General features: G+C 44.1%; 1 protein-coding gene across 4 annotated transcripts in view; it reads left to right on the top strand.

The window, feature by feature from the left end:
• Window positions 1-27,055, top strand: part of CELF3 (CUGBP Elav-like family member 3) — a 77,326-nt gene extending 50,271 nt beyond the window's left edge. For all 4 annotated transcript variants that reach the window (XM_033925189.1, XM_033925191.1, XM_033925188.1 and 1 more), the window contains 11 exons: window positions 6,825-6,873; window positions 7,183-7,311; window positions 7,484-7,563; window positions 12,639-12,782; window positions 14,298-14,439; window positions 15,354-15,500; window positions 15,967-16,032; window positions 16,795-16,896; window positions 17,056-17,199; window positions 17,979-18,114; window positions 26,419-27,055. In XM_033925189.1, the coding sequence (XP_033781080.1) occupies window positions 6,825-6,873; window positions 7,183-7,311; window positions 7,484-7,563; window positions 12,639-12,782; window positions 14,298-14,439; window positions 15,354-15,500; window positions 15,967-16,032; window positions 16,795-16,896; window positions 17,056-17,199; window positions 17,979-18,106 (1,131 nt within the window). In that variant the 3' untranslated portion in view covers window positions 18,107-18,114; window positions 26,419-27,055. The remainder of the gene's footprint in view (window positions 1-6,824; window positions 6,874-7,182; window positions 7,312-7,483; window positions 7,564-12,638; window positions 12,783-14,297; window positions 14,440-15,353; window positions 15,501-15,966; window positions 16,033-16,794; window positions 16,897-17,055; window positions 17,200-17,978; window positions 18,115-26,418) is intronic.

Here is a 27,055-nt window from a genome sequence, read left to right as displayed (position 1 = left end):
ATAACTTTATTCTTCTATACCGCCATAGTCATGAGACTTCTAGGCGGTTCACATTGAAGAGAGCTGGACAGTCAGCGAGTTACAATGTGAAGTTCAATGTGGAGAAATGCAAGGTAATGCATTTAGGCAATAAGAATAAGGAATACGAGTATACAATGTCAGGTGCAACTCTGGGGAAGAGTGAACAAGAAAAGGACCTGGGTGTACTGATAGATAGGACCCTGAAGCCGTCGGCACAATGCGCGGCAGCGGCAAAGAAGGCAAATAGAATGTTGGGCATGATAAAGAAAGGAATCTCGAGTAGATCGGAGAAAGTAATAATGCCGCTTTATAGGGCAATGGTCAGACCGCACTTGGAATACTGCGTTCAACATTGGTCTCCCTACCTAAAGAAGGATATAAAACTGCTGGAGAGGGTGCAGAGACGAGCAACAAAACTGGTGAAGGGTATGGAGAAACTGGAATACGAGGACAGACTTATAACACTAGGATTGTTCTCCCTTGAGAAAAGGAGACTGCGTGGGGATATGATCGAGACCTTCAAAATACTGAAAGGAATCGACAAAATAGAGCAGAGAAGATTATTTACATTGTCCAATTTGACACGGACTAGAGGACATGTAATGAAGCTAAGGGGGGACAGGTTCAGGACTAATGTCAGGAAGTTCTGCTTCACTCAGAGAGTGGTTGACACCTGGAATGCCCTCCCAGAGGAGATTATTGCGGAATCGACCGTCCTAGGCTTCAAGAGCAAACTAGATGCATATCTCCTTAAGAGAGGCATATAAAGATATGGTGGACTATAAATTACGCCAGGTGTACACCTGGCAGGGCCTCCGAGTGTGCGGATCGCCGGACTTGATGGACCGAAGGTCTGATCCGGAGATGGCAGTTCTTATGTTCTTATGTTCTTATGTTACAATATGCAGAAGTCTGAGAATTACAGCAGACAGAATCTTAAAAAGGCAGTTGAAATACAATATATAGATTGATAGCAAATGTTAGAAGTTTCAGATTTATATGCAGGAGTGGACATATTTAGTGTTTGGTGTAGGTACTTTTTGGGTGATATTTCTGTCGAATAAGGCAGTTTTTATGGCTTTTCTAAAGGTGTCATAGGTCAGTCTTGCTCCATTAATGTAGTTGTCTAACCAGTGTTGTTGTTTGTTTTGCTTGGTACATAAAAGTTCTATCCAGAAAGGTTTTGTATTTGCAGCCAGTAATGCTTGGGTGTACAGCCTAGGCAGACACCAAGTCTGCCTAGTAATCAGGCCAGCCCTAAGATTCTGGCTTTTTAGCCCTGCTCAGAGTTTTCCTTCTTTTTATAAGACCATATATCCTCATTTTTTGTGCTTGGATACCCTCAGGAAATGTCTCCTTGGGAATTATGTTGCAAGAAAGACTGGTGCTGTCCCATACCATCATGGTGGTCCTTTGCAACCTTGAACTTACCATTTGATGACACTTGGGCCTGTTGGTGTGAGAGCTGCTATCAGTAGAGAATTTGATTTTTGCTTTTCTGTATACTGAGTTACATTTTTCCTGTGATGTCTGCACTGTTTAGTTATAAGATGAGGGAGGGAGAGGGGGGGAGGGTATTGGGCTGTCAGGCTGTAAGCTTCTGTAGGGTACTGGAGCATAGGTTTAGTAAGGATTTTATCCATAGTGAGTGCGTGGGGATGAGTATGTATGTTTTCCTAGAGTGGTTGCGAGGGGAGTAGATGTCAATAGAGGGGATGCTTGGGAAGGGGAGGAGCGGAAGAGGTGGGAGCAGGAGTCTGTAAGTGTGGGAGAAGATGTAAGAAGGGTGGGGATGGATGTTTTCTGTGAGCACAATTTCTGAGGCTGCCAGATGTAGCAGAATTTAGCTATTTCTTGAAGAGGTGCTGCTGTGGTACAGCTGGGAGGCTGCTTGCAATACATTCTTTGGGTTGAGAATTTGGGTATCGTTTATTGTAAGCTTCTATACCATTCCTAATAACTGGGAAGTCAATTCAGAGCGGTTTGCATGAGCTTCTGTGGAGGTGTTATAATACAGTTACAAAGAGCTTCTGCAAGGTGTTACAATGCATGGGCTCTCTATAGAGTTACAGGGGCTTCTGTAGTGGTGATACAATACGGATTATTAATACCAGCACATCAATCGTCCAACTTATATGTATATGTTCATACCAAATCAATCGTTCTACCTATCTTCACATCTAATATTAGGTTTACTATTACAGCTAAGAACACAATATTTAAACACCTCCTAAGGAGTTTGGCCTATTCAATTAAATATGGTCTATATACATGTATCTGTATTGTGTTTTATTTTATCTTTGATGTACTGTATTATCTTCCTCAGTCTAGTTTTCTGGGCTTCAGCCCTTGGTCTATTTATATTCTGTTATGTTCTTCCTATTGAGTTCCTGATTTGGAAGGGGGAGGGGGCTAGTCAATGGTCTCCTCTATGTTGTTCTATTGGCTAAAGTAGTCTACGAAGAGGATGGTCTTTATCCCTTTCTCAAACTTTCCGGTATCTTTTTCTAGTTCTAGTTCCTTTGGGAGAGCATTCCACCAGCCGAGAACCTTCTTTTCCTGACGCTTTTATATTTGATGTCTCTGAAGGAGGGAATTTCCAGCAGGTGATTTTGGCTCGGGCGTAGTGCGCGTGGTGTTGTGTGCTGGTGTAGTCTGGCCGCTAGATATTACGTATCGCTTTCACTGTTGAGACTGGGTAGTGTTTGTTGCCACCCTAAATATCGATGGGCTCCATTCCTCTGTGAAATGCACTAAGATACTGAACTCTTGTAAACACCTGCCAATTGATGTATTGCTTATACGAGAATCACAACTTTCTTCATCGGAACATCTCAAATTAAAGAGAGATTGGGTGGGAGATTTGACGTTTGCCTCCTATAATGGGAGACAAAGAGGAGTGGTGATTCTTATTCCTAAACAACGCTCCTGCCTAGTTCATACAAAACACGGCAGTCCAATTAATGTTCAATTTGAAAGCTTAAAGGCCGCCCAATCAGATTATGTCGCACCTTATTACCAAAGACTACATTGGTTATCAGTCAAGGCCAGAGTTGAATTTAAGTTTGTATATGCTCTAAAGTCTTACGTGGTTTAGCATCTGTATATCTTGTGGATCGTTTTTCATTCATTAATTCACAATGCCCAAGACGAAATTGTAATTTGTTTGCTTTTCTGTTGGTAAAGGGTCGTTTATACAAGAGCTATTTTGAACGACTCCTATCTTTTCAGACAGCTTCTCGTGATAAAGAGTTGGTAAATCTGTTAGTTAGTTCTATCTCTTACCAACAGTTCACGAAATTATTGAAAACCTACTTAGGAAATTTTGGTAATTTCTAGGTCATTTGTTTTTATTGTCATTGTTTCAGTTTTCTTTTGTAAACTGCATAGAGCTTCTAAGGTACTGCAGTATATAAAAAAATTGTTATGTTATGTTATAAAACCATTCAAGATCCAGAGGACAGATATGTGGTGTGGGTTGGGGGGCTCATGGGCAAAAAAATTTGCTGTGTGCTCAGTGTATGCTCCAAATATTTCTAAACTAAACTAAACTAAACCTTAAGTTTATATACCGCATCATCTCCACGGAAGCAGAGCTCGGCACGGTTTACAAGAACTTAAAAATGAGAAAGGGTAGGAAAAGGTTTACATAAGTTTATAAGTTGAGTGGAAAAGTAAGGGAAAAAAGAAATTACATGTTAGAGAAGAGCCAGGTTTTTAGTTGCTTGCGGAATAAATGGAGGGAGCTCAGGTTCCGCAGCGGGATGGTAAGGTCATTCCAGAGACCTGTGATTTTCAATAGAAGTGATTTTCCCAGTTTCTGCACATAATTTTTTCTTGTCACTGTTGGCAGTCTTGGCTCCCTTACAAGATTATCAATTAGTGATAGTGGGAATTTTAATATAACATCAGACCCTCTGGTAGACTGTAAACTTCCGAAACCTAGGCCAAAGGGTGGGGAGGATAAGGGTGTCAAGTTTTCTCACAAGAACTCTAGGGCTCCTGGATATTTGGCATACCCTACACCCAGATGAGATTGACTTCTCCTACTACTCTCCAGTTCATAAAGCATATGCTAGACTAGATTACATTTTGGTGGCTGCAGTGAAAGGAGCGAGCATCACAGATGGAGTAGTGTCCGATTACCACATGGCATGGACTGATCTAGTATTATCTCAAAGGCCACATTTGACTAGATAGAGAATGAATCCTACTCTCTATCTGGATTCTGACTTCAAAACATTTCTTACACATCAGTAGCAGCTCTACCTTAATGAGAATGACCCAAAAGATGTATCCTCGGCGGTGTATTATGGCGTATGTGTCCCATACAAATTTTCTAGCGGGTCAGGGGAGCCTCCCTTTCCTTAGCTGGAACAAAGAGGGCCTGCAGATATGAAGGCCAGTTTTGGGAAATGGGACATGGGAAATGGGATAACTTCTTTTCCAGACTGCCAACAGAGATGCATGCTTTCAAATGTAGAGCTATTGTCAGTCATTCAGGAAACAAGGGGGGTGGGTATCTCTCTTTCTTGAAATTGGATCTCGCCGTTATGACTTTACTGCCATTTGGTACAGATGGGGCAAGGAGAACAAGCCCACTTCGGTTTTTGTAACCAATTGGCTGCTGATAGGGAGAGGAAGTGTCAGAGGAAAACTTCCCTAGTTTTTTTTCTGGCCACTAGGATCACCCCTAATGTATGAGGTTTGCATGAGATTCACCTAAAGCTGCTCCATATAGGCATAAAGGCAAAGAAATGGGTTTGTGGCCAGATGACTTGTGTCTTCGATGTAAGTTACATGGGGGGACGCTGGTACATCATTTTTAGAATGCCCTTTGTTGCCCAGTTTTTGGCAGGGAATTTTGACCAGATTGGAAAGGATTATAGGTTGCTCCCCAGAATTGTCCGTTAAGATTCTGCTGTTTAAATTAAATTTGGTCTACAAACCTGAAATTTGGATTAGATCAGGCGCTTCAATTGTACCCCGGCTTTTAAACTCTCTGATGCGCACTGCTCTCCTCCTCCCTATTGTTTTTTCCTTGCATGTCTTCTTTACTATTTTTAAATTTGTATTTCCTTCCCATCCCATCCCTTCTGTATCTCGTTTGTCGTGTCAGTCACATGTATATAGTTCGATTACTGTAATTTAATATTTTAATATTTTGTACATCGCTTAGAATTTGGAATAAGGGATTAATCAAATACTTAATAAACTTGGAAACTTGGAAGATTCTGCTGTTTGGGTTTTGAGGGAGGACTTGTGAAACAGAGTCTGGCTGAACTTTAAAGGCGTTTCCTATTCGTGGCTTTCAGTCCGGTTAAAAAGATGATGTCTCTTCAAGGAGCACTAGTTACTGAACTGAATAAAGAAGAGGTAGAAACTATTTCATTGGAGACCTCCAGAGATACTTTGCAAGCGGGACAGAAAATATGCATGACTTTTTGATTTCGCAGTGGCAGTACATAGACACTTAACTGGATGTCAGCATTTACTCTTGCTCTGAAGCAAGCCTATATGTCAGCTAACTTGTTTTTTTGGACATTGGATTTGCACTAGCGATTGAATGAGCAGTTGTGCTTAATTCTGTGATATTTAAAAACAAGTTAAAAATGAAAAAAATTAATACACACGTCTTGGGGAAAAAAAAGTCATATTACAGTATTGGGTAGGAGAGATTCTGCCCTCCGTACAACACTGGTCAAACCTTATGGCGGAGTGGAAAAGCCTGAGATTAGATTCATCCAAGCAGAAGTGGAATAAAACGTTACCTTAGCCTCTGGCAGCATTTCTTGCGTGGATGTTTGGCTGTTTCTTTTAGTCACAGGGAGGGATTTTCCTATTTCAAAAATAGAGGAGTAGAACATTCCAGATTGTGATAAAGTAATTAACGTAGAACAAAATCTTTTCCAGAGAAAGGAAAATGGTAAAACCAGAGGACATAATTTGAGGTTGAGGGGTGGTAGATTCAAAGGCAGTGTTAGGAAATTCTACTTTACGGAGAGGGTGGTGGATGCCTAGAATGCGCTCCCGAGAGAGGTGGTGGAAAGGAAAACGGTGACGGAGTTCAAAAGAGCATGGGATGAACACAGAGCATCTCTAATCAGAAAATAATAGTAAATATTGAACTAAGGCCAGTACTGGGCAGACTTGCATGGTCTGTGTCTATATATAGCCTTTGGTTGAGGATGGACTGGGGAGGGCTTCAATGGCTGGGAGGGTGTAGATGGGCTGGAGTAAGTCTTAACAGAGATTTCGACAGTTGGAACCCAAGCACAGTACAGGGTAAAGCTTTGGATTCTTGCCCAGAAATAGCTAAGAAGAAAAAATTAAAAAATTGAAATTGAATCAGGTTGGGCAGACTGGATGGACCATTCGGGTCTTTATCTGCCGTCATCTACTATGTTACTATGTTAATTATAAATATGAGCTTTTTATAGTTTACTTCTTGAACTGGTTTGTATTATTGTTGTGATTATATCAGCTTTTTCTTCATGCCGTATTACACTGTAGTTCTGCATTCTGCTCACTAATAAAGAAACTGACAAAAAAAAAAAAAAAAAGAATCATCGTAATCCCCATCATCTTTCCACCAGATCCTCAATCCAGCATCTTGGTATCTGTCTTTGTCTGAAAAACTGTCAGCTTTGCATGTTCTCAGTCGCAGACTACAGTGGGGACAGGGGGAGCATTATTTTAGGCATGGAAGCCGAGGGTAATGGGTGATTCTTTTCCTGTCTCTAAGTTTGTAATAATCTGAATGTTTTTGTTTTGCTCTGTTTTTTGTGTTTGATTTTTTTTAGATGAATCGTCCCATCCAGGTGAAGCCAGCAGACAGTGAAAGCCGTGGAGGTATCAAATCTGCAGCCAAGTGGTCGGGGAGAGGGTAGCGTGATGTGGGGGGTGTGTGGGGGTAATAGCAGGCAGTGAGAGTTGTGAGGGTGATAGCACCCCCTTTCTGTGGTGGGTGGGAAGGGAAGGAGGCAATGAGAGCTGAAGGTGCCTTTCTGGGGTGGGGACGGCAAATGTGCACTCAAGTGTTAGCTCAGTGGGTTTTATAAAGAGACGATCTTGAAGAAGTCTTATTTAAGTGTCAGAGGATCTGATGTTTAATGTATGTTCACTTTCACCCCCCCACCCCCCCAATCTCTTGCTCCTCAGGAGACAGGAAGCTCTTTGTGGGAATGTTGGGTAAACAGCAGACCGACGAGGACGTCAGGAAAATGTTTGAAGCCTTTGGGAATATCGATGAATGTACAGTGCTGCGGGGCCCTGATGGGGCCAGCAAAGGTAAGTTTGCCCCAAACACCCCCCTTGGCCCATACTTGGCAGCATTTAATACTGTAGAGTACAGCCGAAAGGCCACAGACTCTCTCTGATTGGTAAAGCCACGCTGCAGAGTTTCAAGGGGGGAAGGAGCATCACTGTTAGGTCTCAGAAGTCTGTATATTCTCTTTTACAGGTTGTGCATTTGTGAAGTTTCAGACCCATGCTGAAGCACAGGCTGCTATTAATAGCTTGCATGGCAGCCGGACACTGCCGGTAAGGACAGACAGCACCAGACGGGGGCGCCATTTGCAGAGATAAGAAAGGGAGCATTGGGAGAGATGGTCACTGGGCTGAGGAGTAAGAACATAAGAATAGCCATACTGGGACAGACTGAAGGTCCATCAAGCCCCGTATCCTGTTTCCAACAGTAGCTAACCCAGGTCGAAAGTACCCAGCTAGTTCCCAAGTAGTAAAACAGATTTTATGCTGCTTATCCTAGGAATAAGAACATAAGAAGTTGCCTCCGCTGAGGCAGACCAGAGGTCCATCTCACCCAGCGGTCCCCTCCCACGGCGGCCCTTCAGGCCTATTGCCTGAGCAGTGGTCCCTGACTATTTCTATAACTTACCTCTTACTCCTATTTGTAATCCCTTTGTCCTCTAGGAACCTATCCAAACCTTCTTTGAAGCCCTGTAACGTGTTTCTGCCTATCACAGCCTCCGGAAGTGCTTTCCGTGTATCCACCACCCTCTGGGTGAAGAAGAACTTCCTGGCGTTTGTCCTAAACCTGTCACAAGCAGTGGGTTTCCCCAAGCCATCTCAATAATGGCCTATGGACTTCTGTTGTAGGAAATTATTCAAGCCTTTTCTAAACCCCACTAAGCTAACTGATTTCACCACATTCTCCGGCAACAAATTTTCTCCTGTCTGTTTTAAATCTCTGTTAACCGGAACTCAAGCAACCAGAAAAAAAAAAATCTAAGAAATACTGTAATACTTTAAGCCTTACCCTTAACAACCCGTGAAATGTAAAAAGATTCACTACTTACCTCTCCAGCCAATCAATAGTTCTCCCATTGTAACCCCTGTTTTATTAATCTTTTGTAAGCCGCCTTGAACCGCAAGGCAATGGCGGAATAGAAATCCCTAATGTAATGTAATAAAATCAATCTCTGGCAGAAATTTAAGTATAAACTTGCCATGCTACACCTGAGTACACCCACATGCACGGTAGTTTGTCTGGAACAGTTTATGGTATGGCATAGTATGGGGTATAGTATTAGTTAGGCCTATTTTTAATAGTAACTCTCAAGCAACCAGAAACTACATTTATCCGGCATCTATCAATCCCTATGGGTGCCGGTTAACTGAGAGTCTACTGTACTACTTAGTAGCTTCATCGCACGCCCCCTAGTCCTAGACAAGCAATTCACATCCTCTCTTTCCACTCCAATCAGTATTTTATAGACCTCTATCATATCACCCCTGAGCCGCCTCTTCTTCAAGCTGAAGAGCCCTAGACGCTTTAGCCTTTCCTCATAGGGAAGTCATCCCATCCCTTTTATCATTTTCATCGCCCTTCTTTGTAAGAACATAAGATTTGCCATACTGGGACAGATTGAAGGACCAACAAGCCCAGTATCCTGCTTCCAACCATGGCCAGTCCAGGTCACATATACCTGGCAGAAACCCAAAGAGTAGCAACATTCCAGAGCTGAGGCTGTGATGTCATAACGCCTCATTCCACCAATACCTAAGAGCCAACCTCATCAGTGATGTCACAAGGGCTCGATTGTCCTAGACTTGGCTCACATAAGAATGTAAGGATAGCCATACTGGGACAGACTGAAGGTCCATCCATCCCAGTATTCTGTTTCCAACAGTGGCCAACCCAGGTCCCAAGTACGTAGCTAGATCCCAGTAGCCTAGTGGTTAGTGCAGCAGCTCGGGGAACAGGGTTCAATTCCCACTACAGCTCCTTGTGACTCTGGGCAACTCACTAAATCCTCCCTTGCTCCAGCTATAAAATAATTATCTGTACATAGGAGCCAACTTTCAAAATGATTGGGGGTGATAAACCCAATAGAAATGATCCCTCCTTGGACACCGTTTGATCAATCTTGGGGTTGCTCAAACACCCACAGAGCTGGCTTCTAAGTATAGGGTTGTGAGGACACCTTGTTTGCCTCATCTTGCCCCTTTCTGCCCCTCACCCTGTCCCCACATGAACCTCCCCAAGATCAGGTCCATGGCTGGAGGGTGTCTGCACAAGCGTGGAAATCGACGTGATGACATCACGCGCATGCATGTGATGTCATTGCATCAACGTATGAGGTTTTGCAAATCCCTCCAGGCACCTGGACAGTCCTCTAATAAGAGGACAGGTCCAGGTTTTCCCGGACATCTGGTAACCCTACCTATATATGATATGGAAACCACCTTGACTGTAACCACAGAAAGGTGATATATTAAATCCCTTCCCCTTTCCTGCATGCCACTGTATCTCCATGTCAACATGAGGTCTTAGTACAGGCATGAGGCAGCATTAAAAGGAACAACAGAAAGTCCAAATATTGATAGTTTGGCCGCACCACGCACATTGCTGCCCTCTTATCATCTGTTGCTCTGCTGCCCCCTCATGGCACATCAGTGTATTGTTACTGATAAGAAGCAGGGATCTGGGGATAGCTGAGACTGGAAAGGACCCCCCACCCTGCCCTCCTCTATCTCTGGCCACAGAAAAATGGCAAGATGCAGATCACTATAAATGGAGTGTAATCAAGTGATGCTATACAGTATAAAGGACTGGGATGGGACGTGATATGCCACCTTTCTGTGTTTACAACCAAAGTATTTTACATATTATATACAGGTGCTTATTGTGTACCTGGGACAATGGAGAGTTAAGTGACTTGCCCAAGGTCACAAGGAGTTGCAATGATAATTGAAGTGACATCAGTTCTTAGGCCACTGCATGAACCATTAAGCTGCTCCTCTCCTCCTGGGTATTCAAAGCAAAGTTTCCTTTGGATACTGCTAAGAAAGCATATTCATTGGCAATATGTGAACATTACTGACTGCTCAGTAGCAAGATTCAGGCTGTGGCAGAGCAGAGAGTTCTCTGGAAAACAGCGATTTATTCAACCCGATATCTATCACTCAGAGAAACTGAAAGGGGACAGGTTTAAAACAAATGCTAGGAAGTTCTTTTTTACCCAGAGGGTGGTGGACACATGGAACGCGCTTCCGGAGAATGTGATAGGCCAGAACTCTGTACAGGGGATCAAGGAGGGTTTGGATAGGTTCCTGGAGGATAAGGAGATAGAGGGGTACAGATATAACTAGAGGTAGTTTATAGAAATAGGCAGAAACCACTTCACAGGTCACGGACCTGATGGGCCGCCGCGGGAGCGGACCGCTGGGCGAGATGGACCTCGGTCTGACCCAGTGGAGGCAACTTCTTATGTTCTTATGTTCTTATCCAACCCTCCAAATGGACAGAAACGTGACCTGATTAACAGCAGCACCAACCACAGTACGTGGATATCCAGCGCTGGCTGCAGGTACTCATTGGTCCATAGCACAGAGTGGGAAGGATTAGAAAGCCCTGTTTATTGCCAACAGACTGGTACAGTGACCTGTCATGGGGGAACTACCAGCCAGTCAGGTTTTACATAGTAAATGAGGGCAGATAAAGACCTGAACGGTCCATCCAGTCTGCCCATAAGTTATACTCATTAAAAAATACATGATTAGATCAACTTGTCTCTTCTTTAATATTTCTGGGCCGTAGACTGTAAAGTCTGGTATTGTTCTAGGATCCAAATGCTGAAGTTGCCGTTCAAGCTCACTCCAACCTCTCCAACCATCCCGCTGTTTGCAGGACATCTACCGTAAAGTCTGGCCAGTAATATCCTCCCTATTCCATATTAGTGGAGATCACATTGATGCCCACCCTACACTGAATCACTATGTATGCAACACAGACTGGGCAGGTCTGTCCAATACCAGCCTTAGTTCTTTAATTTACATCCTTCGTTTTCTAATTAGAGATCCTCCATTTTTATCCTATGCTTTTTTAAAAATTCCATCAGTTTCCCTTTCCACCACTTCCCTCAAGAGGGCATTCCAAGCATCTACCACCCTCTCTGTGAAGAAGAATTTCTTAACATTGCTCCTAAGTCTTCCTCCCTGTAACCTCAAATTATTCCCTCTAGTTTTACCATTCAGTGGAAGAGGCGCATGCAAATATCTCTCATGAATATTCATTGTGCATATCCTCAAAACCTGACCGGCTGGGAGTTCTCCCAGAGCAGGCTTGGGAAACCACTGAACTAGGGACAAGTAACACGGTAAGGAGAAGCGATTGCTATTGTCCCGCCATTCAGAGCAGCAGTTTCTGTTTCATATTGAATATCTGCGTTTTATTTAACCACCACCGCAGGTATTTAAAAAAAACAAAACAAAACTGATTGCAGCAGCTGGATATTGACCTGATAGAAATCAAGGTACTGAAGGGAATAGACTTAGTAGATAAGGACAGGTTGTTCACCCTCTCCAAGGTAGGGAGAACGAAAGGGCACTCTCTAAAGTTGAAAGGGGATAGATTCCATACAAATGTAAGGAAGTTCTTCTTCACCCAGAGAGTGGTAGAAAACTGGAACGCTTTTCCAGAGGCTGTTATAGGGGGGAAACACCCTTCAGGGATTCAAGACAAAGTAGATAAAGACAGGTTGTTCACCCTCTCCAAGGTAGGGAGAACGAAAGGGCACTCTCTAAAGTTGAAAGGGGATAGATTCCATACGAACATAAGGAAGTTCTTCTTCACCCAGAGAGTGGTAGAAAACTGGAACGCTCTTCCGGAGTCTGTCATAGGGGAAAACACCCTCCAGGGATTCAAGACAAAGTTAGACAAGTTCCTGCTGAACCGGAACGTACGCAGGTAGGGCTAATCTCAGTTAGGGCGCTAGTCTTTGACCAGAGGGCCGCCGCGTGAGCGGACTGCTGGGCACGATGGACCACTGGTCTGACCCAGCAGCAGCAATTCTTATGTTCAAAGATTAGCCCAAGAAGAAAAGAACAACTGGGGTTCCAGGAAGGGGTCAGAACACCAGAGGACCAAAGAAAGGGGGATCAGGGTACAAAGAAAATCAGGCTAACCAGTAAAAGGGGTCCAGAGAAGCCCAGTGGAGGGGAGAAAGTGTGAAGAGGTAAAGCAGGCAACAGGCAATAAAGAATCCCCAAGGGACAGGTGATGAATACCGCTCATAGCAGATACTTAAACCCAGGGGCAGGAGAAGAATTAGGTGGGAATGAGCTCTGCTGTGATCTGTCCTTTCTTTCCCCAGGGAGCTTCCTCCAGCCTAGTGGTGAAGTTTGCCGACACGGAGAAGGAACGGGGATTACGCCGGATGCAGCAGGTTGCCAGTCAGCTGGGGATGTTCAGCCCCATAGCTCTGCAATTTGGGGCATACAGTGTCTACACCCAAGCAGTAAGGAGCTTCCCCCCCCTCCCCCCCCCCGCACAAACAGCAACAAGGTCCAGGAATGAGAGCAGCTCTCAGGGGCGGGTTCTGTAGACATCCAACAGTCAAAATCAAAATATGTCAGAGCTAAAGGGACTAAAAATATCTTTTATTCTTCCATAATTTCACTGAGAGATGGATGTCTGTACGTCCAGATTTCCCTGGACATGTCCTCTTTTTGAGGACACGTCCGGGGATCCGAATGGCTTTTCAAAACCCGGCACTTTGTCCGACAAGAGCAGACACCGGGGAGGGGGGGTGGCAGGGCTGAAGCAGGCTTGGGGGCAGGATATGGATTGGGATGGGCGGGGCTGGGGGGGGGGTCTGGATTTTCCGAAAGGAAAATCTGGTAACCCTAGTCCGTACGTCTGACTCTCTGGATGTTTCCAGACGGGTTAGTTTTGTGACAGAAACAAAGCTCCTTCCCTGAACCTTTAGTGAAGAAGCTCTTCAGGGCAGGGCTGGGACTGTCTTTGGGCTGGGGTTCAGGTCGCTCTCAGGGTAATGTCTCAAAAGGACAGAGGTGAGCCTCTCTCTCGGGGTCTGAGCGCAGTCTCTCAGATATAATTCATACCTGTATTACACCACGGAGCAAAAGAGGCCTTCGGGGACTCACTGTTGGAATACAACAGGTTCTAACCTTCAATGAACCGCAATGACAAGAATGATTATTCCTTACAATGCCCCTCGCTCTCTTCGGTCATCTTCTTGAAACTTATTAACGGTCCCCTCTTTGAACATCGTGGGCACGAGAAGAAGTGACATGTTTTCTGTTATGGCTCCTAAACTGTGGAATTCATTGCCACATTAGATCAGAAATGAAAAAGATCTCACCTCTTTTAAAAAACTTTTGAAAACTTTTTTGTTTCAAGACGCTTTTAATACTTAATATGTTTTATTTTGGGCCCTTCATACTTTGTTACAGATATTAACCCTTTTCCCTCCCTCTCGTTTTTCCCTTTTTATGTAATTTTCAATATAAAATGAATTGTAACTTTTCCCCCCCCTTTCCCTCTTTGATCATGTCTGTCTTTAATCTGACTGCAAAATTGTTAGTCGGTTTATTTATTATGTACGTTGTCTTTTATACCCGATTATCTGTGGGACCACTAACTAGTGGCTTTTTAAGTTGTTCATCGCTTAGAAAGTTTGTATAAGCGATTCATCAAATAGTAATAAAACTTGAAACTTGAGGGAAGCGAGCAAGATGCGCTTGGAAATTCTTTTTAATCAGGCCACTGGAAAGCATTTCTGTCTCTTTCTGTCACCTTTTCTTAGTGTATGGCTGCATCGCTTCATGTTTAAGAATCTTCTTTCTCTGCCCACATGTTCTTGTGTTTATTTGAACTTTACCGCAATGACTGTTGAGCTTTAAAGTGGCTTTTGCACCTGAACTCTGGCGCCTCCATTCTCGGATTCAGCATTTTGTCCTGTTTCCTCCTTCCCCCTGAATAACACAGGCTCTCCTCCTTCCCTTCACAGCTAATGCAGCAGCAGGCTGCTCTCGTGGCTGCTCACAGCGCCTACCTGAACCCCATGACTACCATGGCAGCTGTTCAGATGCATCAGATGGCTACCATTAACCCCAGTGGCATCATAACTACACCCATCACTCCATCGTCAGGTGAGTTGGGGGGAGAGGGGGGACTAATGGGGACACATCATGCCCTCCCCAAATCCAGTGTAAGAAAGGAGGGGAAACTGAATGTCCCTTCACCGGGGAGTGACCAGTGACAAGACTCCTTTCCAAACCTAAACTGGAGTGCTCTTTATTTATTAAAATAATTTATATTCTGCATATCCTACAATTCTGTGTGGATTACAAACTATTCAGGTACACGAGCATTTTCCCCTAACTATCCCGGTGGGCTCCCACTCTATCTAATGTACCTGGGGCAATGGGGGGATTAAGTGACTTGCCCAGGGTCACAAGGAGCAGTGCAGGATTTGAACCCACTGAGGTTGTAGCTTTAACCACTGCACCACTCTAGAAATCAAAATGTAGTATAAGGGAGCCAAGCAAAGGTCACTGAAGCCATTGTGACATCACTGATGAAGTTGTCTCTTAGGTATTGGTGGAATGAGGTATTATGATGTCACAATACCAGCTGTGGTTATCAGAGGCTGAAACTTGTCACTGCATTTAATTTTCTATACTGTTTTCCCAGAGGAACTCAGAATGGTTTATATGAATGTATTCAGGTACACAAGCATTTTTCCTTAACTGTCCTGGTGGGCTTCCACTCTAACGTACCTGGGGCAATGGGGATTAAATGACTTGCCCAGGGTCACAAGGAGAAGTGTGGGATTCGAACACACAACCTCAGGGTGCCAAATGTGAGAGAGCACTTCTTCCCTCTCTCCCCCACCTCCCCGTCCATGTCCTACTGTCAGAATGCTGCCTCAGTCAAGGAATAATTGTCAGGTTGTGTTCCTCACCTGCCACATCTGAATGTCCCTTGTGTCAGGTAGTATTTGTTTTAGGGTGCCCCCCTCCCCCAAATCCTTGAAGATAAGGTCTTCTGTTTGCTACTCTAGGGACCAACACCCCTCCCACACTGGCTGCCACAGTGTCTGGAATTCCTGCTGCACTCGGAGTAAATGGATACAGCACAGTCCCAGCACCAGCCAGCGGACAGCCTACCTCTGACACCGTCTTTGCCAATGGTGTTCATCCGTACCCAGGTACAGAGACAGCCTCAGAGGGCACAAGAGCCCTATGGTGTGGCCTCAGACAGCCTCACGGGGAGTTACCCCCTGACCTGAGTGGACCTGGAGAAACTGATCCAGTCCCAGTACTACATGAGTGAAAATGAGGCTCAGATGCAGAGCTTGTATTAGAAAAGCAGGGGCACAGGGAAAATTTTGGGTAGGGCTAGGCCTCCTGTGACATGGGAGCCCAGGGAAATTGCCCTGATAGCAGAGCCAACATTAGGGAGCTGCAAAGAGGACTACATCTCCCAGCATGCAACAGGACTACAAAGACCTGGACCAGCCCCTCCACACTGATCTGGAAAAAATGTGGCACCTTTAGACATACTGCAATTTCCTCTCTATGCCTCGGCTTTTCAGACATACATTGATAAGGGGCTGGTTTCTGATCCCATTAAACTCTAACGCCTAACTTTCCATCTGTTTTGTGATGTCTTAGCTCAGAGTCCAGCTGCACCTGTGGATCCCCTCCAGCAAGCTTACACTGGCATGCAACACTATACAGGTACAGAGGGGAGGGGCAGGGCATGGCAAATCCACTCTGTAACTTCTTATGCAGGGATTCAGAAACCCAGGGCAGCAAGGGGAGGCAGGGGTGCTGGGGTGAGAGAAAGGAGCAGAGCCCAGGAGGTGACAAGGACACAGGCAGTGGCATAGCTAGGACTGAATGGGCCGGGGCAGAAAAATCGAGATGGGTCCCCCCTGTTAACACCATCACCTCTTAGGTAGTGGGGACGGGGGGGGGCGGGGTGCAAGATGCTCTTTGTCCGGCAGGGCCTTTCCACTGCCGCAGCCTGATTCTCTGATGAAATTTCCTGTGGGTAGGTTGCGGCAGATGAAAGGCTCTGGCGGATAGTAGCCTTCAGCGCTTCCCCTGCTGCAACCAGCCCGAAGGGTTTGCTGGAGCAGTGGGGAAGAGGGATCCAGAGGGCAGACTCCAGACTTGAATTGGAATTGAGATGAAATGGAGAAACACTGGACCTAGATAGAGGAAGAAGAAGGGAAGATGGAATTTCTGGTGGCTCTTACTATTGGGCGACCCTCAATGGTAGCTATGCCCCTGAACACAGGGGAATCCTCTAGTGTTAGGGTATAGGGGGGGGGGGGAGAGGGGAGCAAAGCCCCAAGAGGTTATAGGGACACAGGGGAACTCCTCTAATGTTATAGGAATGAAGGGGAAATTTTGCTGCATGGTTACAGAAGACCTCAGATGGTAATGACTGAAGTAAGGTACTGGAAGTTTATCTGTGTGTTTCTGCCTTCACAGCTGCATACCCTGCTGCCTATGGACTTGTCAGTCAGGCATTCCCTCCACAGCCAGCGCTGGTACCCCAGCACGGACCACCCCATCAGCAGCAGCAGAGAGAAGGTAGGCACTGCCAACTCCACTAGCAGCTCAGAACCCTGAGAGAGAAGCAGGAACTGCTGTCAGTTTGGAGAAGTGACAGGAAAGAAGGGTATAGGATGTGTTGGGGGGGGGGGGAATAATTCCTTCTAAGTTTGTCTGTCTGTTGGTTTCCTTTCTTAGGTCCTGAAGGATGTAACATCTTTATTTACCACCTGCCTCAGGAATTCAGTGACTCTGAGATTCTGCAAATGTTTCTACCCTTTGGAAATGTTATCTCTGCCAAAGTGTTTGTGGACCGAGCCACCAATCAAAGCAAGTGTTTCGGTGAGGCCCTGGGGAGAAGAGGGATCTCCCATAGAAAGAATGGCAAGCCCCTTACTCCCTGACATACGATACCCAGAGACCACATCCAAAGGACTCAGGACCGGACCTTGGATATGCCCTGTCACTGAATATGCTCAGGTCTCCAGCCCAGGACTCCAGTTACATGTCTAGATACTCCAAAGTGAAGATCTCTCTGCTTTGGGGGGAGGGGAGGGGGAGAAACTTATGTGTGCAGAACATGGTTCTCATGGTAGCCAATCCAGGTCCCTAGTACCTGGCCAAAACCCAAGGAGTAGCAACATTCCACGCTACCGATGCAGTGCAAGCAGTGGCTTTCCCTATGTCTTTCTCAATAGCAGACAGAGATTGTAGTAAGAGCGGATATCGTAGCTGGTTTTAAGAAAGGTTTGGACAATTTCCTGGAGGAAAAGTCCATAGTCTGGCCACTCCTTGGGTTTTGGCCAGGTACTAGGGACCTGGATTGGCTACCGTGAGAACGGGCTACTGGGCTTGATGGACCATTGGTCTGACCCAGTAGGGCTATTCTTATGTTCATGGGCAGTTTTATATATGGGAGATCATTTTCAGTGGAAATCCAGTTGGGTGGTTAGAGAAGTTCCCAAGGGCTTGCATGGGAGTTACTTAAAACTACCCCCATGTACCCCTGCAGCTGTAGTCTGAGCCTCTTGAGCCACAGCCATGCCATCAATGCTGGCATTCAATACTCATTTCCCATCTTTTACTAAATGAATCCATCACTGTGCTTTCTAAATCCTCAGGGTTCGTAAGTTTTGACAATCCTGCCAGCGCCCAGGCTGCTATTCAGGCCATGAACGGTTTCCAGATTGGCATGAAGCGTCTAAAGGTGCAGCTGAAGAGGCCGAAGGATGCCAACCGGCCATACTGAGAAAAGAGGTGGGTAACATGAAGGGGGACTATGGTTAATGTCCACCATTGGCAGCAAGCCGGCTGTGGGCAACCTGGGCACTGCAGAGAATTTGCAGGATGTAAATACGGGGGTCTGTTTCACCTTCTGATTCATGAGTGTATGAGATTTATTTCTCCTTTTTTAAATAAAGTGGGTGAACAGCAGGAGAGTGGCACACTGGTCCTCTGGTTCTGTCTTCTGCATGTGCTGACTGGGCTTCAGAGAAAAGTCCCCAAACCAGGCTTAACGCCGCTTCCTCCCTGTACATGGGAAAGCTCATGATAGGCACAATAAATAGATATGAGATACATTTGCATGGATTAGAGACCCGATTTTATGCCTTTTCTTGTGAAAGCCAGACTGGTTGTGGGACTACCAGGACAGATCTGGAAATCCCTGGCATCAAGAGTGTGACTGAGAAAAGAAATCTCCCACCCCACTTTTTCAGTGAAAGCAGAGTTCCATAAAATAAGTGAATCCTTTTAGCTGAATCTCTCACAAGAGAAAAGTTTGTCTGTAAGTTCTGCCCAGGGTCTTTGTAGCAGGTGACGGCAGCCCTGATCTTACGCACACCTTGGCATGGTTTGTGTGTGTCTGTGTATTGTAAACTTGTGTATTTTACTTATCTTGTAGTGGGCTGTTCTCCAGAGCTGCCAAGTTATAGCAGGGAGACTTTTTGCCTAGTCCTGATTTTTGACCATGCATCCGAAAGCAGTGTGGGATTTGTTGTCCCCATTGGAAAGTGCTCAGTGCTGCAGCTCCCAGAATGCAATTGATAGGGTTATCAGAAAATGCCAGACTGGCAGCTCTGTGGTTCTTCAATATGTCTCTGTCTCCTGTATTCACTGTATTTTTGCATTAAAGAGACAGAAAGATTTTCCAGAGAAAAGGAAAATCCAGTGGGCTCCAGGAACTCCTTTACTGTCAGCCCCGGACATGGGAGCTGAGCTCCCAAGCACATTTCTCCCAAGTAATTTAATTATAATTTTGAGAATACCATTCTTCCAAATTCCTCCCATTTCCTTTGAGTCAGCCAGATTCCCTTCAACCCTCAAGTTTTAGGCCTGCATTACTAACTAGCTCTATCACAGGCACTAAAATTAGTCAAGCACAGCTTTTCTTGGGGGTAATCCAAACTCCTTCAGAGGGTGAGATCAGGAAGCTGGGTACCTGCTAAGTCCTGGCTTCATCTGAGCTGTAAGCTCAACAGACAGAACCATGCCTGGCTTATTTCACAGAGCATGCTGGGACTTGTTTGTGTCTTGTGTGGATACACGAAGGGTAAAACCAGGCCTGGCTCAGGTAGTCAGCTGGCCCAGCAGGTATGAAGGTATGGGAAGATGCCTGGATAAATCTATTCTGTCTCTTGGAATGTGTCAAAAACAGTGTCTAATCTCACTCTTTCCCATGTGTGTGTGCATATTTAAATATATCTAACTCCCTTCATATTAAAATACAAAACCAAAAAACAAAACACCTTTTCTTTTTTTTTGCTGCTTAAACCCCACCTACTACTGCCAGGGTCCAATCATATCTTGAGATGACTTTGTCGTTATGATGTTTACCTAGCAACCGTGCGCTGTCATGGGAGACATAGCTCCGCCCCTTGTAAGTTGCATCTAATGGAATGAAAGTGTTGTGTTTATTTCTAAAGGGAAACCCCCCCTGAAAAGCATCCCTGTGCCCAGTGCTGTTGTATTGCATGGGTCACGTAGTGTGCTGTGGACGTGGCATAGTGGTGGTGGGGATTATAAATATACACCAGGGAACTCCTCTTCCAGAACTGTGTTAAAAAGAAGCAGCAATGGGGGTGGGGTGGGAGACTGCACTCCCCTTCATGCCCTGGTGCACCTCTTGCTGTCTTGTGAATGTTTGCTCGTCTTTTTTTTTTGCCTGTGATGTGTTTGCTGTATAACAAGTGGTCTAGGAGTATCTGACTTAGTTTGAGCTCAGAATATGTGGGAGAAGGCAAGATTTGCATTTGGATATCCTACAGGTTTCTTCACATCCCTTCTAGTGTTCGTTCCCCTACTCTCACCCCTTTTCCTGCTGATTTCTGCCTTCCCCTGATTCCAGTGGCTGAAATTGCATCCCAGCTCAGTCTGCTGACCTGCACTGTGTCCGTCTGTCCCTTGGATGAGACAGTCTATGTTCTGCCCATTGCATGAGGACAGTTTGGGCTGTGGTTCATGGACCGGAGGTTATTGCATTAGGGCAGGATGATATCCAGGATAGAGAATGACAAGGGACAAATTGGTCCCCAGCCCCGCAGAGACTCATTTTCCCGTCCTTGCGAGTTATTTTCCTGGCCCTGCCCCATTCCTGCAAGCTCCATCCTCATCTGCATAAGCCTCAAACACTTTAAAATCATTTGCATTTGAGGTTTGCGCAGTTAAGGCAGAGCTTACAGGAATTGGGAGGGGACGGGGAAATCGAGTTCTTGTGGGGACAGGGACAAATTTGTCCCCGTGTCATTCTCTAATCCAGGAGTCCTTTTTGAAGCATGTACTGGTGGAAATGATTACAGAAAGTGCTATTTTCACATGCAAATCCACTGGCACTCGGACATGTCACAGGGCATGGCTATGTCTGTTTCCCATTTTAAATTTAAGAACATTTCCCCATCAGCTTTTGCATGTTCGGGGGGGGGGGGGGGGGGGGGGGGAGGGGAGGGGAGAGGAAGCCTGAACTGAGGAGTTAAGAGGTTAATATTCTTTAATCTCTTCTTTCTTCTTTTTGCCTAATTAATTGGCAGCTTTATGTGCACGTCTACAGCTCGTGGTGTAAGAGAGGTAATTCTAGAAAGTCTTACGCACATACATGTTTAGATTCAAGCATAGCGCAAGGCACGCTTGCACATGTAAGTGCCAAAGTCCTCCCCAGTGCCATTCTGCAAACATTCGCATGTCTTACAGTAATGTAATGTAATTTATTTCTTATATACCGCTTCATCCGTTAGGTTCTAAGCAGTTTGAAGAAAATATACATTAAGATTATAAATGAGAAGTAAGAAGGTACTTAAAAAATTCCCTTACTGTCCCGAAGGCTCACAATCTAACTAAAGTACCTGGAAATTAATAAAGAAGAGAAAATAAAGATGGTTGAAAAAAGAAAAATTCTATGTGAATTTATAGGATGGAAATTAAACTGACAGTGAAGAACTGTATGAAAAATACATATGGAATGCAGTTAGAGAGGGTAGGTTACAATCTATTGATGGTATTTGTTTAATTGGAAGGTGTTAAGGTGGGTAATTTGGGGGAAGGTTATCTGAAGGTAGGTGAATATTCTGGAGGTAAAAAAGGAGTGTATTTTACTGATGGGAGGATTATAGGCGGTGCCTGGGTGGGACTCGGTTACACGTGCAATTTATACTGTAAGCTACATGCATGGCTCGAGCAGATAAACTTATCGATTCTATAATGGAAAGTGGGGCACCGACTTTCTATGCAGAACAGGTGCCCGGCTAGGCCCACGGTCCGTGGGAGCTGACAAGCATTCTTTTTTGCTGTTTGCCCCGTACATGCCAATAGCCTTCCACCTATTCCCCATTTGACAGAGCTGTTCATAAAATCCCAGGGATGTTTCAGTCCCTCCCTTGAGGTGGCAGCTTTTTTTATTCAGAGGTGACAAAAGAGGGAGGGGGTGACCTGGGGCAATCAATAGAAGTCCTGAAAGTAAGGAAAAATCCAATCTTGGGGTTTATTTAGTATTTATTAATTTTTGGCACCTAAGTGTCCACAATAGTTTTATCCAGAGCGTGAATCTTCATAATGAAGTTTTTTTTTTTTAGGCAGTGCTAGGGCTCAACCAGCATAGTTAAGGTATTTTCCAGTGTCCGTGCTGCGAGACTGTCATTGAAATGTTTTTATGTTTTGCTTATACAGTATATTCTGATCTTTAACATATCCAAACAAGGACTTAAATATTGGGCTAAATATTTGCTAATTTTCCAACATTTCATGCTCAAGTGAAAATATTTACAACAAAAGTACTTTCGAACATTATGGAGACTCAAGAGAATACATTCGAACTTCACATCCGAAGTATATCGGTTGATAGTACAAACTTTGTTGTTGACTGACCTGGATTACTGCAATATAATGGATGCAGGATGTCATAACCATCTGAAGCAAAGATTGCAAACTCTGTACAATATGGCTGCTTCTTAGGCCTCAAGGTTCAATAGTGCTAGACCACTACTGATTAAATGACAGTAGCTGCCAGTGGAAACCAGGGTGGTCTTTAAAATTTGCACAATGGTATTTTTGATTATTTATGGATAAGCTCCAGCATATATGCGTGTTATGCATAGCTAGAATCTTAACAAAAAACTTACACCGAGACATCTAGGGCTCCTTTTACTAAGGCACGGAATAGCGCCCGCGAGACCTTAACGCCAGCATTGAGCTGGCATTAGTTCTAGAAGTGTAGTGCGCGCTGTAGCACATGGCAATTTCCTGCGTGCACTAAAAACGCTAGCGCACCTTAGTAAAAGGAGCTCCCCTACTCATTTCTTAATTCTTCAATATTCTAACATGACAAAGGTTAAGTAAAATATATTTATGGTTTCATGTAGATTTTTGGCAGCGACATATTGACATGCTTTACCTTTGAACTCAACTGAACATAGTAAGTTAGTGGTTTAGAAAAGTGTTGAAAACTTTTCTATTCTAAAAATATGTGTTCGATAAGATAACTTTTGGATTAGTTAATGCCTCCGTATATACTCGGTTTCTTAATTGTAAGCCACTTGGAATTTGGTGGTAATGGCGGATACCAAATGTAATATTCCATATATTCAAAAAGAAAGAAGGAAGGCCAAACAGCCAGTATTGTTAACAAGTGAGGTGAAGGAAGCTATTAGAGCTTAAAAAAATCCTTCAGAAAATGGAAGAATCCAACTGAAAATAATAGAATACAGCTTAAAGGAATGCCAAGTCAAATGCAAAGCAAGACTTTAAAAAGAAGATTTGGTAGGAGGCAAACACATAGTAAAAACATTTTTAGGTATATTAGAAGCAAGAAACCGATAAAAGAATCAGTTGGACCACTAGAAGGCTAAGGTGTAGAAGAGGCACTCAGGAAAGACAAGGCCATAGTGGAGAGATCAAAATAATTCTTTGCTTCGGTCTTCACCAAGGAAGATGTGGGGGAGATACATAGTGCCAGAAATGGTATGCAGTGCTGATGAATCGGAGAAACAAACAAATCTCTGTAAACCTGGAGGATATAATGAGGAAATTTAACAAATTGAAGAGTAGCAAATCGCCTGCACCAGATGGTATACAGCCCACAGTACTGACAGAATTGAAAAATGAAATTTCAGAATCAATTAGTAATTAATCATTAAAATCCAGCATGGTACTGGAATATTGGGAGGGTGGCCAATGTAATTCCACGTTTTAAAAAGGGTTCCAGAGGTGATCTGGGAAATTATAGACCAGTGAGTCTGACTTCTGTGCCAGGCAAAATGGCAGACACTATTATAAACAACAAAAATACAGAGCATATACATATGCATGGATTAATGAGACAAAACCAACATGGATTTAGTCAAGGGAAATCAATCCACATTTCTTCAAAGGGGTGAATAAACATGTGGATAAAGGTGAGCCAGTCAATATTCTGAACCTGGATTTCCAAAAGGCATTTGACAAAGTACCTTCCTGAGGAAGCTACCCTTGAAAGATTTAAAAATCACCTAAAAACATTTCTTTTTACAGATGCTTTCGGTTAATAGGCTAAAAACTTTGATCATAGCGGTCTGCAGGAGACAGTCTGGGATTAAGCATAAACAACAAAATTTTTAAATTTCTTTTTTTTTTTCCTTATCCTATTACAGATTGTATTTCTGATTTCCATTACATTTTTAAAAACTTTTCTTTTAATATGTAAACTGCATAGATGTTATTAGCAATGCGGTATATCAAATGTAAACAAAACTTGGAAACTTAGAGAAAGTCATGGGATAGGAGGTAATGCTCTATTGTGGATTAAGAACTGGTTAAAAGATAGAACAGAGAATAGATTTAAATAGAAGGGTGGCTAGTAGGGTTCCCAAGAGGTCTATGCTAGGACCATTGCTTTTTAACATATTTATAAATGATCTAGAGATGGGAATAACTAGTGAGGTAATTAAATTTGCCGATGACACAAAGTTGTTCAAAGTTGTTAAATCGCAAGAGGATTGTGAAAAATTGAAAAGCACTGTGTGAGACTGGGCCTTAAAATGGCAGCCGACATGCAATGTGATGCATGAGGAAAAGAGGAACCTGAACTATAACTACGTGATTCGGGGTTCCACGTTAGGAGTTGCCGCTCAGGAAAAGGATCTAGGTGTCATCATTGAGGATAAGTTGAAACCCTCAGCTCAGCGTGCGGCAGCAGGTAAGAAAGCAAACAGAATGTTAGGAATTCTCAGAAAAGGAATGGAAAACAAAGATGAAAATGTTATAATGCCCTTGTATCATGGCCGTACTTTGAATACTGGGTGCAATTCTGGTCGCCGCATCTCTAAAAGGATATAGCAGAATTTGAAAAGGGTACAGAGAAGGGTGATGAAAATTAAAGAGATGGGATGACTGCCCTATGAGGAAAAGCTAAAGCGGCTAGGGCTCTTCAGCCTGGAGAAGAGACAGCTCGAGGGAAATATGATAGAAGTCTATCAGATACTGAATGGAGTGGAACGGGCAGATGTGAATCACTTGTTTATGTTTATTAGGGTCTTGTAGACCACCCTTTGTAAAATATCAAGGTGGCTTACAACAATTGGGTAGCAAGAAAGGAACTACATCATTGGAGAGCAGGAAATGAAGTAATTGCATCAACAAGAGAAAGAAAAAGGACCACACAGGTACCAAGCGGCAGGTCAGCATACTCATTCGTCCAGAATGCATGGGCAAACAGGTGTGTGTCGATAGATGGGTGAAACTTCAGCCGGGACGGCAGAGGTACTGAGAGGCAGTCAGGTCAGCAATATGAAAAACAGAGAAGCAGTATAGAACTTCAGGCAGTAGCAAACAAAGGACTAGTAAGCAAACTTGTTTACTCTTTCCAAAAATACTAGGGCTAGAGGGGGGCACGCGATGAAGCTACTAAGTAGTAGATGTAAAACAAGCCGGAGAAAATATTTCTTCACACAACGTGCAAATAAACTCTGGGAATTCGTTGCTGGAAAATGGGGTGAAATCAGTTAGCTTGGCGGGGTTTAAAAAAAAGGCTTGGATAATTTCCTAAAAGAGAAGTCCATAGACTGTTATTCAGATGGCTTGGGGAATCCGCTGCTTATTCCTAGGATAATTAGCTTAGAATCTGTTTTACTACTTGGGACCTGGTCGGCCACTGTTGGAAACAGGATACTAGACTTGATGGACCTCCAGTCTGTCCCAGTATGGCAACTCTTTCTGTTCTTAATTCAGAGGTTTTTTGTTTTAAGATAATTATTGTAGAATATTGTTGTTATAGACAACTTTAACAATTAGCTGTGTTATTGTATTTCAGTGATGCTCTTAATTTTTGTAAACCATACTGAACTCTCAAGGTGACTGTACAATATAAATGTCCTAAAGTAAAGTATTGGCTGGAGCCACAGGACAGAGACATTCTCTGTAATCTCGTACCTTGCACAAAGCTAGCCAAGAACACTCTCACTCTGTCTTATTATAAAAGGCAACTGCTTTCCCTTTAGTACCCAAACATATCAAACTTTAACTAAAGATCTGTAAAGAGCCTGTATTGCCAGGTGGCATTTTCCTAACCTGGCATGCCGCTTTGCTGCCATCCTCCAGGGTTACCTCCTTGCCAGATACGACATTGGAATTCTGGCCAGTGCTAGCTGAATCCAGTGTGCTGGGCAGGGAACTGGGTCTAGGAATAGACAGAACAGCTCTGTTCCTCTTAGGTCTGGACTAAGGTTGAAGAACTGCTTCTTCCAAATGGGAGGCTACTTGCCTTTTGAGACAAAAGGAGACAAAACAGGTTGCTCGGAAGCCAATCAATCCGTTTGCACTTTTCTCTGACACATCATCCCTCTTTTCCAAGCCCTTCACGCCATTCTTTCCCCATCTCTTCCTCTCTCTGTCTGTGCACATGCCCAACCTGAGCTCTCCTAGGGTTTGATGGTCTTGGCCTGGTTGACATTTCTGCTCCAAGATGTGGCTCTGGATGGAGCATTGCTGGGTGTGCATGAAATGCTTCCGAAATGGTGCAAAAAAATGGCCAATAATGACAAGTTGGTGCTCAGTCCTTCTTCAGCATTTCATTTCTTTTTCTCATGCATTTTGTTTCAGAGTCGAAATCTGCTGCTGGCGGAACCAGCGGAAAGCCCCTCCCAAATGCTTTTCCCAACCCTTCTCTGAGGAAGCATTTTCCATGCACATCAGATCTGGCAGGAAACCCGGGTGACCCAGGCCAGAAGGAGACCCCATCATCTGTGAGCAAGCTGGTAATATTTGTTAGCATTTAATGGTGAAATGTTACATCCGTTCTACAAGCTCCAAAAGACAACCTCCTCTTTCTTCAATCAGAAAACAGAGCAGGAAATAAGTGAAGAAATCTGCAGCCCACTGTGCAACTGGCATAATGTTTCTATCCTAGCTACTTTTTAAAAAAAACTGGTCCTTTGGTGCTGGGTTTCTGGCATTATGAGCAGAGAAGCAACTGGCCCTGACTCAATGTCCCCCACTGCATTCCATCCCATGTCCCTCCTCGAGCGATTTTGGATGGCATGGGATGTCCCTTGTTGTCTTTCACCAGCTGAGGATTAAATGTAGATCGGCATTCGCTCTTTTCAGCCAAACTTAGTCTAAGTTTTGAACTGAAAATTCATCACCTTAAAAGTTGTGCTTACCTGCCACTCATTTGCCTATATTTACGAACCTCCTGGATAATATTCAAGACAATGTAACCAGCTGACCAGTTAAAAGC

Source organism: Geotrypetes seraphini, chromosome 16 (genome assembly GCF_902459505.1).
Source record: "Geotrypetes seraphini chromosome 16, aGeoSer1.1, whole genome shotgun sequence".
NCBI classification, from domain to species: Eukaryota; Metazoa; Chordata; class Amphibia; order Gymnophiona; family Dermophiidae; genus Geotrypetes; species Geotrypetes seraphini.
This window is presented reverse-complemented; position numbering and strand designations above follow the sequence as displayed.